This window comes from Akebia trifoliata, chromosome 8, assembly GCF_017979445.1.
Source record: "Akebia trifoliata isolate Shusen 1 chromosome 8, ASM1797944v1, whole genome shotgun sequence".
In the NCBI taxonomy this organism is placed as follows: domain Eukaryota; kingdom Viridiplantae; phylum Streptophyta; class Magnoliopsida; order Ranunculales; family Lardizabalaceae; genus Akebia; species Akebia trifoliata.
The window spans coordinates 6,513,719-6,528,733 of record NC_141382.1 but is presented as its reverse complement, the minus strand read 5'-3'; the positions used below and the strand labels follow the sequence as shown (position 1 = coordinate 6,528,733).

The 15,015-nt window shown below is 32.9% G+C and overlaps 2 protein-coding genes across 2 annotated transcripts; one reads left to right on the top strand and one right to left on the bottom strand.

The window, feature by feature from the left end:
- Nucleotides 1–164: 164 nt before the first annotated feature.
- On the top strand, nt 165–993 carry LOC147395768 (photosystem I reaction center subunit II, chloroplastic-like). The gene has a single exon (XM_086451839.1). It carries the CDS (start codon nt 241–243, stop codon nt 859–861), a length of 621 nt encoding a protein of 206 aa, XP_086307965.1. The 5' UTR covers nt 165–240; the 3' UTR covers nt 862–993.
- Nucleotides 994–5,527: 4,534 nt separating this feature from the next.
- Nucleotides 5,528–10,554, bottom strand: LOC147395767 (uncharacterized protein C24B11.05-like). The gene is made up of 8 exons (XM_086450994.1): nt 10,398–10,554; nt 10,259–10,324; nt 10,051–10,148; nt 9,912–9,949; nt 9,701–9,788; nt 9,405–9,614; nt 9,173–9,238; nt 5,528–5,876 (listed from the first exon to the last, which is right to left on the bottom strand). The coding sequence occupies exons 1-8, from the start codon at nt 10,456–10,458 to the stop codon at nt 5,694–5,696; spliced, it is 810 nt and encodes a 269-aa protein (XP_086307120.1). The 5' UTR covers nt 10,459–10,554; the 3' UTR covers nt 5,528–5,693.
- Nucleotides 10,555–15,015: the final 4,461 nt, after the last annotated feature.

Sequence of the window (15,015 nt, the reverse complement as noted above, 5' to 3'; positions counted from 1 at the left end):
CTAAGAAGCAAGAAAAAGATATAGAGAAGTAAAGGAACTAAGGTGAGGGTAAGCCTATGTGTCAAACTCCAACTACCTTATTGGTCCAACCCATATCACCTTATCCAAATATCCAAACAACCCATGTCCACCACCCATCTAAAATCCTTCACTTACTTCCACACACACCCTTCTCTATGTGCCACATCGTTCCCACACAACTACTGTCACAACCAACCAACCCTTCTCCCCCAAACTTCCATGGCCATGGCAACCCAAGCTTCCCTCTTCACCCCAACCATCTCCACCAACCGTTCCCTCGTACCATGGAAACAATCCTCATTGTTATCGTTCACTAGTCCGAGGCCACTCACATTCTCCGTGGCGCAACGATCAATTAAGGTTTGCGCCGCGGAGGAAAAAACCACCGTCGTCCAAGAAGCCCCAGTGGGCTTCACCCCACCTGAACTGGACCCAAACACACCATCTCCAATCTTCGGTGGTAGCACCGGGGGCCTTTTACGAAAGGCCCAAGTCGAAGAATTCTATGTGATCACATGGGATTCTCCTAAGGAACAAATATTTGAAATGCCCACTGGAGGTGCAGCAATAATGAGAGAAGGGCCTAATTTGCTTAAATTGGCTAGAAAGGAACAATGTTTGGCTCTTGGTACTAGACTAAGGTCTAAGTACAAGATCAAGTATCAGTTTTATAGGGTGTTCCCTAATGGTGAGGTTCAATATCTTCACCCCAAGGATGGAGTCTATCCCGAGAAGGTGAACCCGGGCCGTCAAGGTGTTGGGGTGAACTTCCGATCGATCGGGAAGAACGTTAGCCCGATCGAAGTTAAGTTCACTGGAAAGCAAGTCTATGATTTGTAAGGTGAAATATGCTTTTTTATGTGACTTAATGTATTTGTTATTATGTTGTTGTAATTGTTGTTTGTTGTACTTGTGTTCTTGTGAGAGATTACCACAAAAACATATATTGGACTTTTGTGTATTTTTAATCAATCTCTCTATAATTTGGTGACAAAAACCCTATAGTAACATTCGTCTCCATCAAATCCTCGGTTCAATTATGTTCGAAGTCGTATAATTTGATCATGTTAACTTAGATGCATTTTGAAATCATGTAGAATCGTTAATAAGCTGAATTGAATATAAAATTTCATGACAACAACTTGTTTGGTATCTTAGGAAGGAGAACACAGACACAAATTGGCTTCAAATTAAGGTTTCATTCTTCGCTTTGAATTACTAATCCTCAATTGAAACATACTCAAAGTTGCTTCTACGTGAACATATCTTGTGTCTTTCATTCGTTACTCGAATCATTTCCTGTTTCCGTTTCTTGCATCGTTTCACAGATTCGTTGTTTACTTTGGGGATTTTTTTGTTAAATTTCTCTTGATCTTACCTACAACAACAACAACAATTATTTAGGTCATTAATTTCAATTGTTTGATTGATTTCTATGCCTTGTTTATGCTTTATTTCTCTTCTTATTTAGCTGTTATAGAGGATTGGAAACTAGATAATGTCTGTTTTTTTCATATAAAAGTTTTGTGCATGAGAGAAAAACATGATCCAAGAATCTACTTCTACTTCTATAGTGTAATTTTCAGCCCCTTTTTCTTAGATAAGCAAGTAAGTTAGTTGTTAGTAATTAGTCCACAAGGCGGTTTTCAACCTAAGTCATGATATCAACATTCATAGACTTTAACCAACTTTGCAAGCTAGAATCTTCGATAGTTAAGAAGAGGGATTAGTTCAACAAGAGGACTTCCCAGGAGGTCACCCACTCTAGTACTACTCTCTTCCAAATCCGCTAGCTTTCTCCTAAGCTTCTCACTTGTTTAGCATTCTCTCTTTTGGATTTATTGATTATTTCTCCTTTTAAGTGATTTTATGAGTGATTATAGAATCCTTTCTCTTAAGGAATTTTTTTTTTTTAGAGGAGGGTTGGGGGTGTTAAATTACCATTTCGTGAGCTGAATATAACGAAATTCCAATTCTGGCTTATTGTTCATTTTAATTTCTAATACATAAAGAGCAAGATTGCAAGTTTTTCAAATTCTGGCTCACTGTGATCTCGCTCTTAATGTTTTGGGAATTCAAATGAACAATGAGCCCAATTTCATCAAGGTTTATCACGTTTTGGGAAATTTCTCTCTTTCTCTCTCATTCTCTCTCTTCTGAAGTAGACAACCGGGTTAGAGGTAACTCTAGATAGAATTGAATAGAGGAATAACGCATGGATGGCAACCATGATGATGGTGGTGGTACTAAAACTGACAAACTTTATCAACTTAGCAAGTTGACACCTTTAAATTGAAGAAACTCTGTAACCTAATGTGGATGAAGAGTTGATGAATGGTTAGTTACTCAGTTCTAGTAAGTGTTGGAGCCTCAAAAAGATTAAATCTCAAACTTAGAAAAAATTGAAATAAGTATATTTTAAACAGGTTTTGATTTTAATTATGCAAACCCAAGCATGTATATGACTTGATTCTTGATAGATCTTCAAAAAAAAAATGCAATAATTAAATACCTCTACTTTTAACGTTATTTTACTTATTTAGTCAATCAGATATAAGACATCTCCCTTCGTTTAGTATGCCAAAAGAGTGTTGGGAAACCAAACCCTACTTGAACTTTTAGTTGAACCTGAATAATCAGGTTTATAGATTAAATTGGTTAATCAGGTTTCCATGACGCACTTAAAATATGAAGCCTCATAGACTCATTGGCATCTAAAGACATTTTGTCCCTTGAAAATTATTGTTCACCAGAGCGTCTTTTCTTTAATCTTCACATTTAACTAGAGGGAGAAATGTAGAAGAACTTATTTTATTAAGAATTCTTGGATGATCATTACATGAACCCCACCAAGGTATATTTATAGAGATTACATCAACTAAGATATAGAAAATAACCTAACATAGATATATTAATTATCTATAATTCCTAATGAACCTAGAATATCTTTAATAAATATTGCTAAATATTTTATTCTCAATCACAACCTTAACCTTCCTTTTACTATGAGATACATTGATAATGATACAATATATCTCATGCATCGTATTCTCTTCCAAGAAAAACCTATTCATCAAAATAAGTACAACTCACCATCTTCGTCCGGAAAAGAATACCCTTATTAGGTCTGCAACCTAAACGGGTTGGAAAGTAGATCCAAGCTCAACCCTAACTTGAGCTTCTATCCTTAGCTTAGTTAGAGTTAGGTAGTTTTGGGTGGATTAAACTAGTTGAACAAGTAGCTCTTCAGATAGAGGTATGCTCACGGCCATAGAGTCCCACCTCCCTGGATTACCAAAAGGGAGGGGAGGAAACAGGCTCTTATGTTAATTAACAAAGAAATTTCATATTTTAAACAAATATATATAATTAATAAAAATAAAAAGTTTATATATTAAGCAAGAAATAATTTATATATATAAAATTATATATTATTGGATTAGGGTTGAACGAGATAGTCCAAACCCTCAACAAGAGCTAAACCCAAATTAAGGTCAAGTTGAATTAGTCTAACCAAACTCAACTCATGTTCTACATGACTCAACCTAAACTTGCCTATCAATTGAGTTGAGCCCGACTTGATCCCAGCCCAACCACCCAATTTGCAACCCTAATCCTCACACAAGCCAAGGAAATTTTTCTTAACACTATATATAGGGTTAGGATCCGTAGACAACATTCTTAACAATTTTCTAGACAAAGTGTTTTGTCTTATATGGAAAAAAAAAGTTTTGGAATGGGTTGATTTTTTTGTGAGGATGATCTCTATGGTGAGGGGATCATCCTCACAAAAAATCAGCCTATTCCGAAATAGTTTTGTCACATAGGACAAACCGTTATCTAGAATATTATCTACGGATCCTGACCCATGTATATAAATATATTCATTCAACACACCTCAACCCAATCATGTGCAAAAACATTTGGATTAAAGAAAGAAGGAAAAATTACTTGAAGGACCTTGGTGGATGGATTTCTTTCTAATTGGTCCCTAAGTTTTGCATGGTAGCTGGATGGGACATTTAGTAAACTTTTTCTTTCTTAATGGTCCCTCGGTATTGGCAGAATCACTGTTTTTTATTTATCTATTGTCGAGTTCACATCTTTTTTTTTTTTGTCGAACTTGATGTTTTTTATTTATTGTTGAGTTCATCATTTTTTATTGTCAAACTCGACACTTTTTATTTAGGGACAATGACCCCAAAGACCAATTTTTTGAAAATATGTACCAAAAAGTCCTTTATGAATAAAAATAAAATATGGACTCTTCAGTACTTATTTGATCAAATGTTAGTCTAAAAGGATTTTTGAAGCGAAAATGTCATATTACCCTTTCAATGGATTTTGAGGTTTAAAGAAATGTGTTTATATAAGAATATTTGAAGTAATTCTATGTTTTGAAATTAATGACATGCCCTTGACTATAGTCATCTCTTATATAACAATGAAAAAAAAAAAATTAAGATCTACATGAAGGAAGAAAAAAAAATTTCCTTATTTTCTCTTCCAAAAACTAGTGATTTTTAACTCACATGCATGATGATGACAAGTATGGTTATCATCATCATCAAACTAATTTGATCTATGTATATTAGGTTTATTAAAAAATATAAATAGTTTAAACATTATTTTAAAACTCAACTTAAATGTTTATCGAATTGATTCAACAAAATAATTAGCAAATCTACTCAAATGAGTCAAATAAAATTATATTGAATTTACAAATAGATTTTGACAAATAAAAAATATTTATTTTTACAAAAACCCAAATAAATTGGCCAAGTTTTTTATTTGACTCGATATATTTTTATATTAAACCACTTTGTAAAGTTGTTAAAAAGGTATTTCAGATATTTTTCTTTAAAAAAATCTTCAAAATATCTTTTAATGGATGAATATTTAATTAAGTGGGACTTAAATGGTTTGTATTCTTTTCTAGGGGACTAATCGGTACATATTCTCAATAAAGAGTCCCTTAGAGTCATTGTCCCTTTTATTTTTTTTATTGTCGAACCTGACAATAAATAAAATTGTGAACTCTACATTAGTAAAATCCACTTAATTTTTTATTTTTGAGTTTTTTTCAACTAAAATACATGAAAAGATCGACTAAAAACTTAAGATAATGACTTGTTTAGATGATTTCAATTCAAAAGAGCCAGTTTTGATCGATTTTCATATAAAAATTATAAATAAAAATAATAATAATAAATAACTAATTCTTTACATACATTTTCAAAATTCAAAATGTTTGAAAAATCCCTTGAGAATGACTTTTTTTCATTCTTAAATCCTTTTCGATGGAATGGATTTCTCAAAACTTAACTGAGATGCTAAATTTTTTTTTTTTTTTTTTTTACAAAAACAATGACTTCAAATAATTAATACATTCAATTGTGAGAAATGTGGGAAATGAGGTCTAGGAACTAACAAAATAAACTATTAAGGACTATTTAAAAAAAAGTCACTCTACCAGGGTCTTGTAAGTAATTTTTCCAAGAAAAAATGACAAACAAATAAAGTAGTAGGAGTAACTTACTTTATTGAGTGTACGCAGCGAAGCAATCCAGTCTTCTACATAATGTACACGTCAATACACACATTAATTACACGAGGCCCACGTGATTATTATATAATTACATAGATATACATCAAACTAACAAACAATCAAATCAAGCACTAACAGATGTCGTAGTGAGAATTGAATCGATTTGGCTCCTGCTGCGTCGGATCCTCCTTTGATCTCCACTTTCGCTTCCACCAACACCAACCCATATTTCGGGAATAGTTGCCCTCAGATTAGTGAGGCTCTCCACCGCATAATCAGCTTCTTTGCTTTTCTTATCCTTTCCAACCTTCGCAATATACAACGAAAAGAGGGGAAATCAGCCACTTTGCATTATGCCACGTGGACATTTTCTAACTTTACAACCACTAGATATAAGATTAAGAGATCATGGACATCATGATGTGATCAATCCAGTTCCTTGTCACCATTATTAAATAATAATAATAATAAATTTCAGAGACTTTCTTTAACTATATGGATATTAAATATATTTTAAAGATGTGAAATGTGATGAGAGACTAACTTATTTAAAAATTTTATCATAACACCAACTTTTCTTAATGTTTATTTATTTTTATTTTTTAAAGAGAAACATCTTCCTTACTTGGGAAAGAGTTTAAATTTTGCCAAGGGTCGTTTTGTTCATGTGAAATACCACATTAGCAATTCTTACAACACCCTAAATTTCTTTGAAAATTTAGATCAAAAAGAATAAAAAATGAGAGTTTGATTCAAGGGTTTGAAAATGAACAACTATCGAACTTTCACCTAATTCAAAATTTTAACATTAAAATTCAACAGTGAAAAATAATTTTTTATTTCAAAGTTCACATAATTTTATCCTTTATAACACTGATGCATTAGATCATTTTTTTATATTATGTCACAAGGTGAGCCAAGGACTCTTGGAAAGGGTGAAATCCTTACTAACTAGCTTAGTAAGGTTAGTTGGACTCATTTTTAAATGAAAATCAAGAAAAAAAAAAAAAGAAGAGAGAGTGGTTACCACGTTGACCAAGTAAAAAATGATTTAATAAAGAAAATAGGACTAAAAGAAAGGAAAAATATCAAAAAAGGAAGGAGAGAGAGAGAGAGAGGGTAAGACTCGTAAGAGGAAGAACCGTTGACGGAGAAAACAAGGATAATATCACCAATTGTGATTACCACTATAACTCTTTATCTTAGAATTAATTCAAAAAAAAAAAAAAAATTTGATATTGGGAGAAGAAATGAGAATCCATCAAGTTAACAAGACAAATAAATCACTCCATTTAAATTTGAGAGTTCAATGATCACCTATTTTTAAAGATTTTGATTAAACTAAAACAGAATTTACAAAGAAAAAATCGTACTAAGTCCATGAATATTAAAGTGGTGGAAGGTATTTTTTTAATTTTATTTTCCAATGTCACACTCTCTAAACTGTGAAGAAAAAAAAAAAAGGTTAAAAAGGTTCACTTGCACTGAAGATCAGTATCTTATCAGTGCGTGCCACGTAAGCACAGCAAGAGTAGTTTTGTAACCACACTAGAGTATTTTTGTAAATTAGAGTATGTTTGATTGCATGGAAAGTCACTTTCCATGGAATTTGAAATCCATGGAAAATTAGTTGTGAAAAATAGATAGGGTTGGAAAATCAAATTCCATTGTTTGATTTCACATGGATAAAATCATGGAAAAATATGAGAAAAAAGAATAAGAGGAGAAGGAGGAAGAAGATGATAGGAGGGGGAGAGGAAGAAGAAGATGACGAGGAAGAGGGAGGGGGGAGGATGTGGCGACAACGGTGGCGGCCACAATGGCGGCGACAGTGGCAGCCACGACGGCGACGGCGAAGATGGCGGCCACGACGGTGGCGATGGAGGTAAGTGAGGAAGATGGGGGGAGAACGTGGTGGTAGTGGTAGCGGATGAGGTGAGGGATAGAGAAGAAGGAGAAGAAAAAAAAGAAGAAAAGAGATAGAAGGTGGTCGGAGATGGAGCAGATGGCGACGGCGATGGTGACGACGGCGATGACGACGATGACGAGGTTAGTGTAATGGTGATAGTGGTGGTAGTGGTAGTGGTAGTGGTGGTGGTGGTGATAGGGAAGAATTGATGATGGAAAATATGGGTGGATTTCATTTTCCCACCCATATGGGTGGGACAGTGAAATCCATGATTTAGTGGACTTTTTGAATGGGGTGGAAAATGAATTCCATTTCCATGTGTAATCAAACACTTGAAAAATGTCATTTTCCATGGAAATTGATTTTCCACCCTATTTTCCATGTGCAATCAAACATACCCTTAGTGATGCATTCATTCAATATTTAAATACTAAAAGACATGTACATTGTCACATCCATGAGGAGTCGCGTCTGATAGTTAAGACCATATGTTGTGTGGGCCCACCTCAATGTAAAGTGGCAATATTATGATTTAACACGACAACAACTATCTCCTCTGCCATAATTTGAAGGACCTGACGGATGGATTTATCTCTTAACAGTCCCTAAGTTTAACGCGGTAACTTGATAGGGTATTTAGTAAATTTTTTATTTATTAACGGTCTCGTTACTATGAACTCATCGCTTTTTCGCTTTTTATTTATTATTAAATAACAACTTCACAATTTTTATTGTCGAACATAGCAGTATTTATTGTCTTAATTCATCATTTTTTATTTATTATTGAATTTGATATTGATAAAATCTATTTATTTTTTGAATTATTTTATTAAAATATATAAAAAGTTCAACTAAAAATTTGAGACGACGGCTTGTTTATTGATGATTTCATATTGAAATAATCATTCATGATCGATTTACACTAAACAATTATATTTATAAAAAAAAATACCTTAACTTATTACATACATCTTAAAAATATTTGAAAATGATTTCTTCTTGCTCCTTAAGTCTTTTCCAACGAAATAAAATCTTCAAAATTCGATTAAGATGTCAAAAATCTAAATTTTTTTACTTATGAAAACAATGATTTTAACCGATTAGAGCATTATTTGGTTAGTCAATCAGTTAAAAAACTCAATTATATCGACCTTCTCTTACTTGAAAAATAGTTGATAACACCCATTCTTACCACAACTGCATTGAGGACCTATTGCTCCTCTAAAGTGTATTTTGTCATAATCGTCTTATAGTTGTAGTGGTGATATTTAACCAATAACACTATCTTACTTGTAAGAAAGAACGACAAATAGAATTTGCCTTGCATATCTGCTCGGTCATCTCTAATTCAAATCTTTCGTCTATGAAATTTTGATTTGATGGTGAGAAATGTGGGAAATGAAGATCAAGGACCATTAAGAAAATAAAAATTTACTAAATAAATTATTAAGAGATTGTCCAAAATTATTTTAAAAAAATCCCTCTACCAGCGATTATTAAGTAATTTTTCCTAAAAATTAAATGTCCTTCTACGTCCATTGCAAAAGGAAAACTTATAAAAAAAAATAGAAATAAAAAAAAAAAACAATTTTCGAGTATTTAAGTCATATAGAAATGCAGAACAGCTTAGAACCATCAAACTAAAAATGATTAACAAATATAAAAATCAAATTAAAAATTAATTTATTTTTTACCAATACGGTCCGAAGCCCCACAACTTGACCAGCTGCGGTATTCCGTTCGTTGTCGTCGATAAATAACTGAGAAAGATAAAGCAAAGCATTCAAAAATTCAGACCGTTAGATCCCAGTAAAATTGTATCAATCCCTAGAAGATCAATACAGATCTCTAGGAATCCTGCATTTTCCACTTATATCAACCATTTGTGGAAGAGATAAGAAAGTTATTAGATGTTTGGAGGCGTACCGTACGATGAGTATCAACTTTCGCAACATCAAGCGCGATCTTCATGGCGTCGGTCGAGGGTTTCAAAACAATAGGAAACTCGTCAGGCCGACTGGATTTCGAGAGGTTTGGATTGAGAGTCTCGAAACAGATGATTTGCTCGAAGCAGTCCTGTAATCCAAGCCTTTCGAGAGCCTTAATCGCGTGGTTTCTGTCTGAATTAGTGAAAATCTGCCCAAAAATAAGGAAAAATTGGAGACTCAGCTTTGACTGAAAGAAATAGAGTTCACAAATTCGAGATTTGAAGTTTAACTTACGAGTTTTCTTTGTTTGATGCTACGCAGAAGGTTTCCGAGTTGAGGATCTGGTTTGATCGCTTCGTAAGGCAACCTTCCATGAACGAATCTGTAAGAACAGAAAAGAACATTTCAATGCAACTTGAAATTTCTTAGCGAAATCTCCGAAAATTCTTCTAATCGAAGAAAAATTACAGTTTTATTTTGAATTTTTCTTTGAAGAAAAAGTTACCTGTGATAGTCATCCGCGTCGATATCGTGACCTAAAGCCTGTGATAGAAACAGAGAAATCTTTAAGAGAAAGATATATAATAAAAAAATCGTTTTTCTTTCGTTAAATAAACCAGAAGATTGAAAGATTAAGAGATTACTCTAAGACCAGCAAGAGTGCTTCCATAAGTTCTGAAAAGCTCGACTCGGAGATACGAAGCTTTATCTTTGGAAAATCCACACTTCTCTGTAAGAAAATCTGTAGAAGAACAAGAGAGGAAGAGAGATCAGAATCACTTCCAATTAATTCCAAATCTATAAGACTTAAAACAGATGTTTTAGCGGAAAAATCTGATTTTGTGCTTAAACCTTCGATGTTTCTCTTGCAGGCTTCAGAGATTCCTGTCTTGGAAGAATACAAAGTATCATCTAGATCTGCCATTAAAATGGAGTTAAGTTTGTAGTTTGAGATATATATATATCGAGAGAGAGAGAGAGAAAGATTTACCGAAAAGAAGGCAATCGAAAGGAGAATTGATTTCTCGAAGTGATTCGCTGCAGAGATCCATTGTTGAGAAAGTAACAAATGGGGGATTAATGGAGGAGATATCAGAACGCGTAATGATTCAGACTCTAGAGTTCAGAGAGCACTTGAGGACGATTAAGGAGGAGCTATATTTATAGGCGGATATATTTGAAAAATAGTCGTGATAACCTAACTCAAAAAAAGACACTCAAAACTACTGACGTGGCATGTCCATAGTTCCTCGGGATACTCAATGAAAACATCTATGATACTGTGTGGTTGAGCGAATTTTGAATATCTTTTTAGTTAGTTTATCATTAATCTTATAATAATAAAAAGATCACGTGGCACATTTTAATTGTGGAGTCATTGAATATTGAATAACCTAACCCCCAAAACCATGACATCATCATCCATATTTTAACCCAGCATGAAATGCACGGAAAACGATGCAAAATCAGAAAATTCTGACTGAGATGCTGCAAATTTGAGTCAACTCGTGGAGTCACAAGTTTACTCAAATTGATCAATTAACGTTATTAACTAACAATTTAATTATATAAATAATTTTTTTAGAGTAATCGAGGGTTGAGGCAGACCCCTTACTAGAATGTATAAAAAAGAGTCGTAATCTCGCATAAGGGTCCGAAAGGCATCCTCCTTACAATGGACTTCAACCTAGAAGAAAAACTCATGATCCAATACGATGTTCCATTCTTATAAAATAAGCAAAGTGTCTAGGTGGCATGCTTTAGTTAGTGTTTAAAACACTCTCCTAAGCAAGTCCTTCAACGCATCCTAATGCATTTGAATTCCAATCAAAATGTGTTACATAGACATTTAACATGTCTACTAAACATAAAGTTCATGATAATCTCACATCCTCCTCTAATATATGTCCTATTGATTTATGATTTTTCATATCCCGAGGCAAATGATCTATGATTTTGTAATGTGTGTGTGTCAGAGGGGATCATAATTCATTATTGTTACATTTATAATTAATTAATTTATAATATAATATTAAAATTATATTTATTTTTTGAGTTTTGTAAAAAATAATTATCAGATCAAACAAAAAAAACTTTAGTGCGGGCAATTAAAATTGCTTAAATTGTGAGGAGGCATATCAAATCAAATTAACTCTGACCACTTAACCAATGATTGATTGATTAAACTTTAAAGTCCAACAAATGACAAAGACTCACACTTGGTTTGTGTGGCTTAGAGAAACTTGAATAGGCCTTCATACGGTCAACTCGACCATAAGGCCACTTAGAATGTAACCTTTGGGTAAGCTAAAATTTTAGCCCGAGGCCCACATTGATAGAAGGCATTTAAAAAAATATATTTCATTTAAGGTTGAGTAGCGATTTAGAGTGGTGTGTCATTTTTATAGCAATATACAGTGTCTATGTGGCACTTTATGATTGGAGATCAAACATATTGGGCTGCTTATCATGTAAATATTATTCCTATTTATCATGTAAAAATCTGCTTAAGAGTCCAATGTGTTTTGAACTCCTAAAAGTGACATGTAAATATTATTCCTATTTTTTAAGGAAAGAGTCACAGTTTTGGGTCATAATTCTTTCAACTCACCCCCTTTACCCTATGATCTCCATCTTCTCTTTTATTTCTCTCTCTCACACACATAAATGCGCACAATCTCTTTAACTAGGTAGAGATTCAATTTAATTTGGAGCATCTGGATACAAGATTAATTAAGATAATTTGATTAATATATTTCTCTCTCCATCTTTTTTTTTAATCTATTTATTTTCATTTATATCTCACATAATTAAGTAATTATTTATTTATTTTTTTATTTTTTGTTAGCTTATTTTTAATCATCAAAAGAATTTTTTTTTTAATCCTATTTTGAGTTTAATTTGGTTTTTTCATGTTTTTAAGTGCATTAACCTTATTATTTATTGAGAATGATTTGTATCTTAAAACTCTAGGAAAATAATTTTATTTATATTAATATATTAAAATATTTAAGAGGCCTCCTTTAGAATTTTCACCTTAGGCCTTAACTTGTCTGAGGCTTTGTCCTTCAAAATTTTATATCTAGGGATGAGGGCCTCTAAACCAAACTTTAACCATCCTTCAAAATGAAGAAAACTCCTTTATATCACTATTCACATTTTCAAATATAGAGGGGAGAGAGAAGATTTGAAGGTGGATCTCTACCATTGTTCACATTTTTTACAATACCTACTATTTTCTTTTTTTTCTTCAATAAATGTCAATTTTAACTTTCTCTTTTTTTACCTTTTTTGTGTGAGTGTATGGTGTTTTAAAAAGAAGGAGTAGTGATTTGAAGATGAGACTCAAAAGTAGTTTAGAGTCTTCAAAATGAAAAAGATGCCAATTTGAAGGCCTCGGTTAGAATTGCTCTTAAGGTTGTTATTAGGCACAACCCCATCACGACTAACCCAACTTGACTCTTATCCCGGTCGGCTTTGGTTGGACTCTCCTTAGCTCAAGTTGGACCCAACTTAAGATCAGGAGAGATTGAGTTGACTCAAACAAATTACGGCATCTTGGATGAGTTAAGTCCTTTCATTCAAAATGAATTATTGAAAAAAATATGTATATTTTTAGTAATATTGACATTTTACATATTTAAGGTGGATTATTATATGTTCAATCACAAATTATTATTTTTATATAAAATATAACTAGTTAAATTAGTTATATTCACTCATTAGTCTTCAAAATATCCGTGGAGATTTTCAAAATCTCACAAATTCATCTTTTTATTTTCAACTAGTTGTTGAGATGGGTCATTTATAATGGGTATTTTTGCTATGTTGTCTCCAAAATCGAGATGACTCACTTCGTGGCCCCTCCTCGACCATGGTTTTATCCTATTTTTAAAAGTCCTTGACCGATAAATTCTTTTTTAGACCTAATCTAAATCACAAACCCTAGTTCATTCTAAAATGGTGAATCACCAACCTAAATTCGATAAGGGAATCAAGAAAATTAACATATAATATAGGTTTAGAAAACTATCTATAGTGGGTGATCCTATTCTTGTATTGTTGTGTCACCTTACCAAATTCCTTATTTAGTTCAACTACTAGATTATTCACAAGGAGAGTCGAAGTATTTTTATTTATTTATTTTTTTGATAACTGGGTATCCCTATAGACATCAGACTGATCCCATATTTGGGTTTTGCCCAATCCATAAATCATAGTCTTGTCCAAGGGCTAGTCTCGGGACATGTATAACGCCCACACATCACATGCACCAGGAGTTGAAATATTATTAGAACAACTAAGATGCATTGTTCGGTAAGATTGAAGTGAAAAAAATATTTTGTGGGTGTAACCAAGAGTGGATTGTTTTTTTTTTCTTTTGAGGTGGGGACAATAGCGTTGGATTTCTTTATCCGCGACTAATATGTATCACAATAACTCATTACTCTATAGACTTTTAAAATTCCTATGGAGGCAAGTACCCCCACTGTAAATTTGCTCCTGGAGTTGGTATTGTGTTACCTTTTCTAAAATCCATGCCATCGACAAAAGTCAAACACATTTTGAAAGGAATTACTTCTTGTGCGAAAGTTGTAAGCCATCTCCATCCGAGCGCGCTTCCAACTCCAAGAGCTATAGTATCTCTGTTAGACACTGATTCTATCTTCTTGATGTTTTGTCACTTTACTCAACTCCATGTCATTGTGTTTTGTCACATGTGAACTAAGTTTATGGGCCACCATCTTTGATGTACCAACACTACCTTATGGATAAATTTCAATCCATAGATTGAAGCATTATTTTATTCATTAACTTTAATTATACATGCCCCTCCACATTTTGGTCAATATTAAAAAATACTTAATTTAATCAAACTTATAAAATGCCCTTCGACCTAGTTTTGCTCTTTAAGATTAATACAAATGACCTAAATGCTTTCGTCTTTGACCTATTGTTAAAAATCCTTTGATTTTATTCCCAAATTTGATTGTCTTCAACTGTAAGATAAGGTTTTTTACCTTCATCTTAAAATTTAAAATGATGTATTAATAGTCTTCAGTTGAGATTCAAAAAATAGATTTTTCAATAGAAAAATCAAAGGGTTTTTTACAGACATTGAAGATAAGGTTAGATACTATCAAAATAGTTTATTATATATGCTAACAACATAAACATGATAGATTTTTATGGTAGAGTTTTTTAAGAGAGATTCTATTGTCACAATAACTTATGCTAAATGCTAAACCCCATCCCAATTCATATGTAAAACACCAAAGAATTAGCACACAATCTTGGTGTGGCTTTAGCAAAAGTTTGTGTGGCAATAGAAACTCTCTTTTAAAACCCTCACCTTCAACTTTGAGAATTTTATCTCCTTCAACCTTCAAACTCTAGGACAAGTTAGGATTTTCAATTCTCTAGAAAGATGTATCTTTGGATAAACATCAAGGATTTTTTATAGGGGTGCAACTTGGTTTGATTTGAGCTCAAATTGGAATCAAATCAACATAAGTCGGTTCTACTAAATAAGAACCAGAGCCGAATAAAATTCCATTGGAACCAAACCAGACTAAAGTCGATTTGGTTCGACTCGATTCTATGGTTTG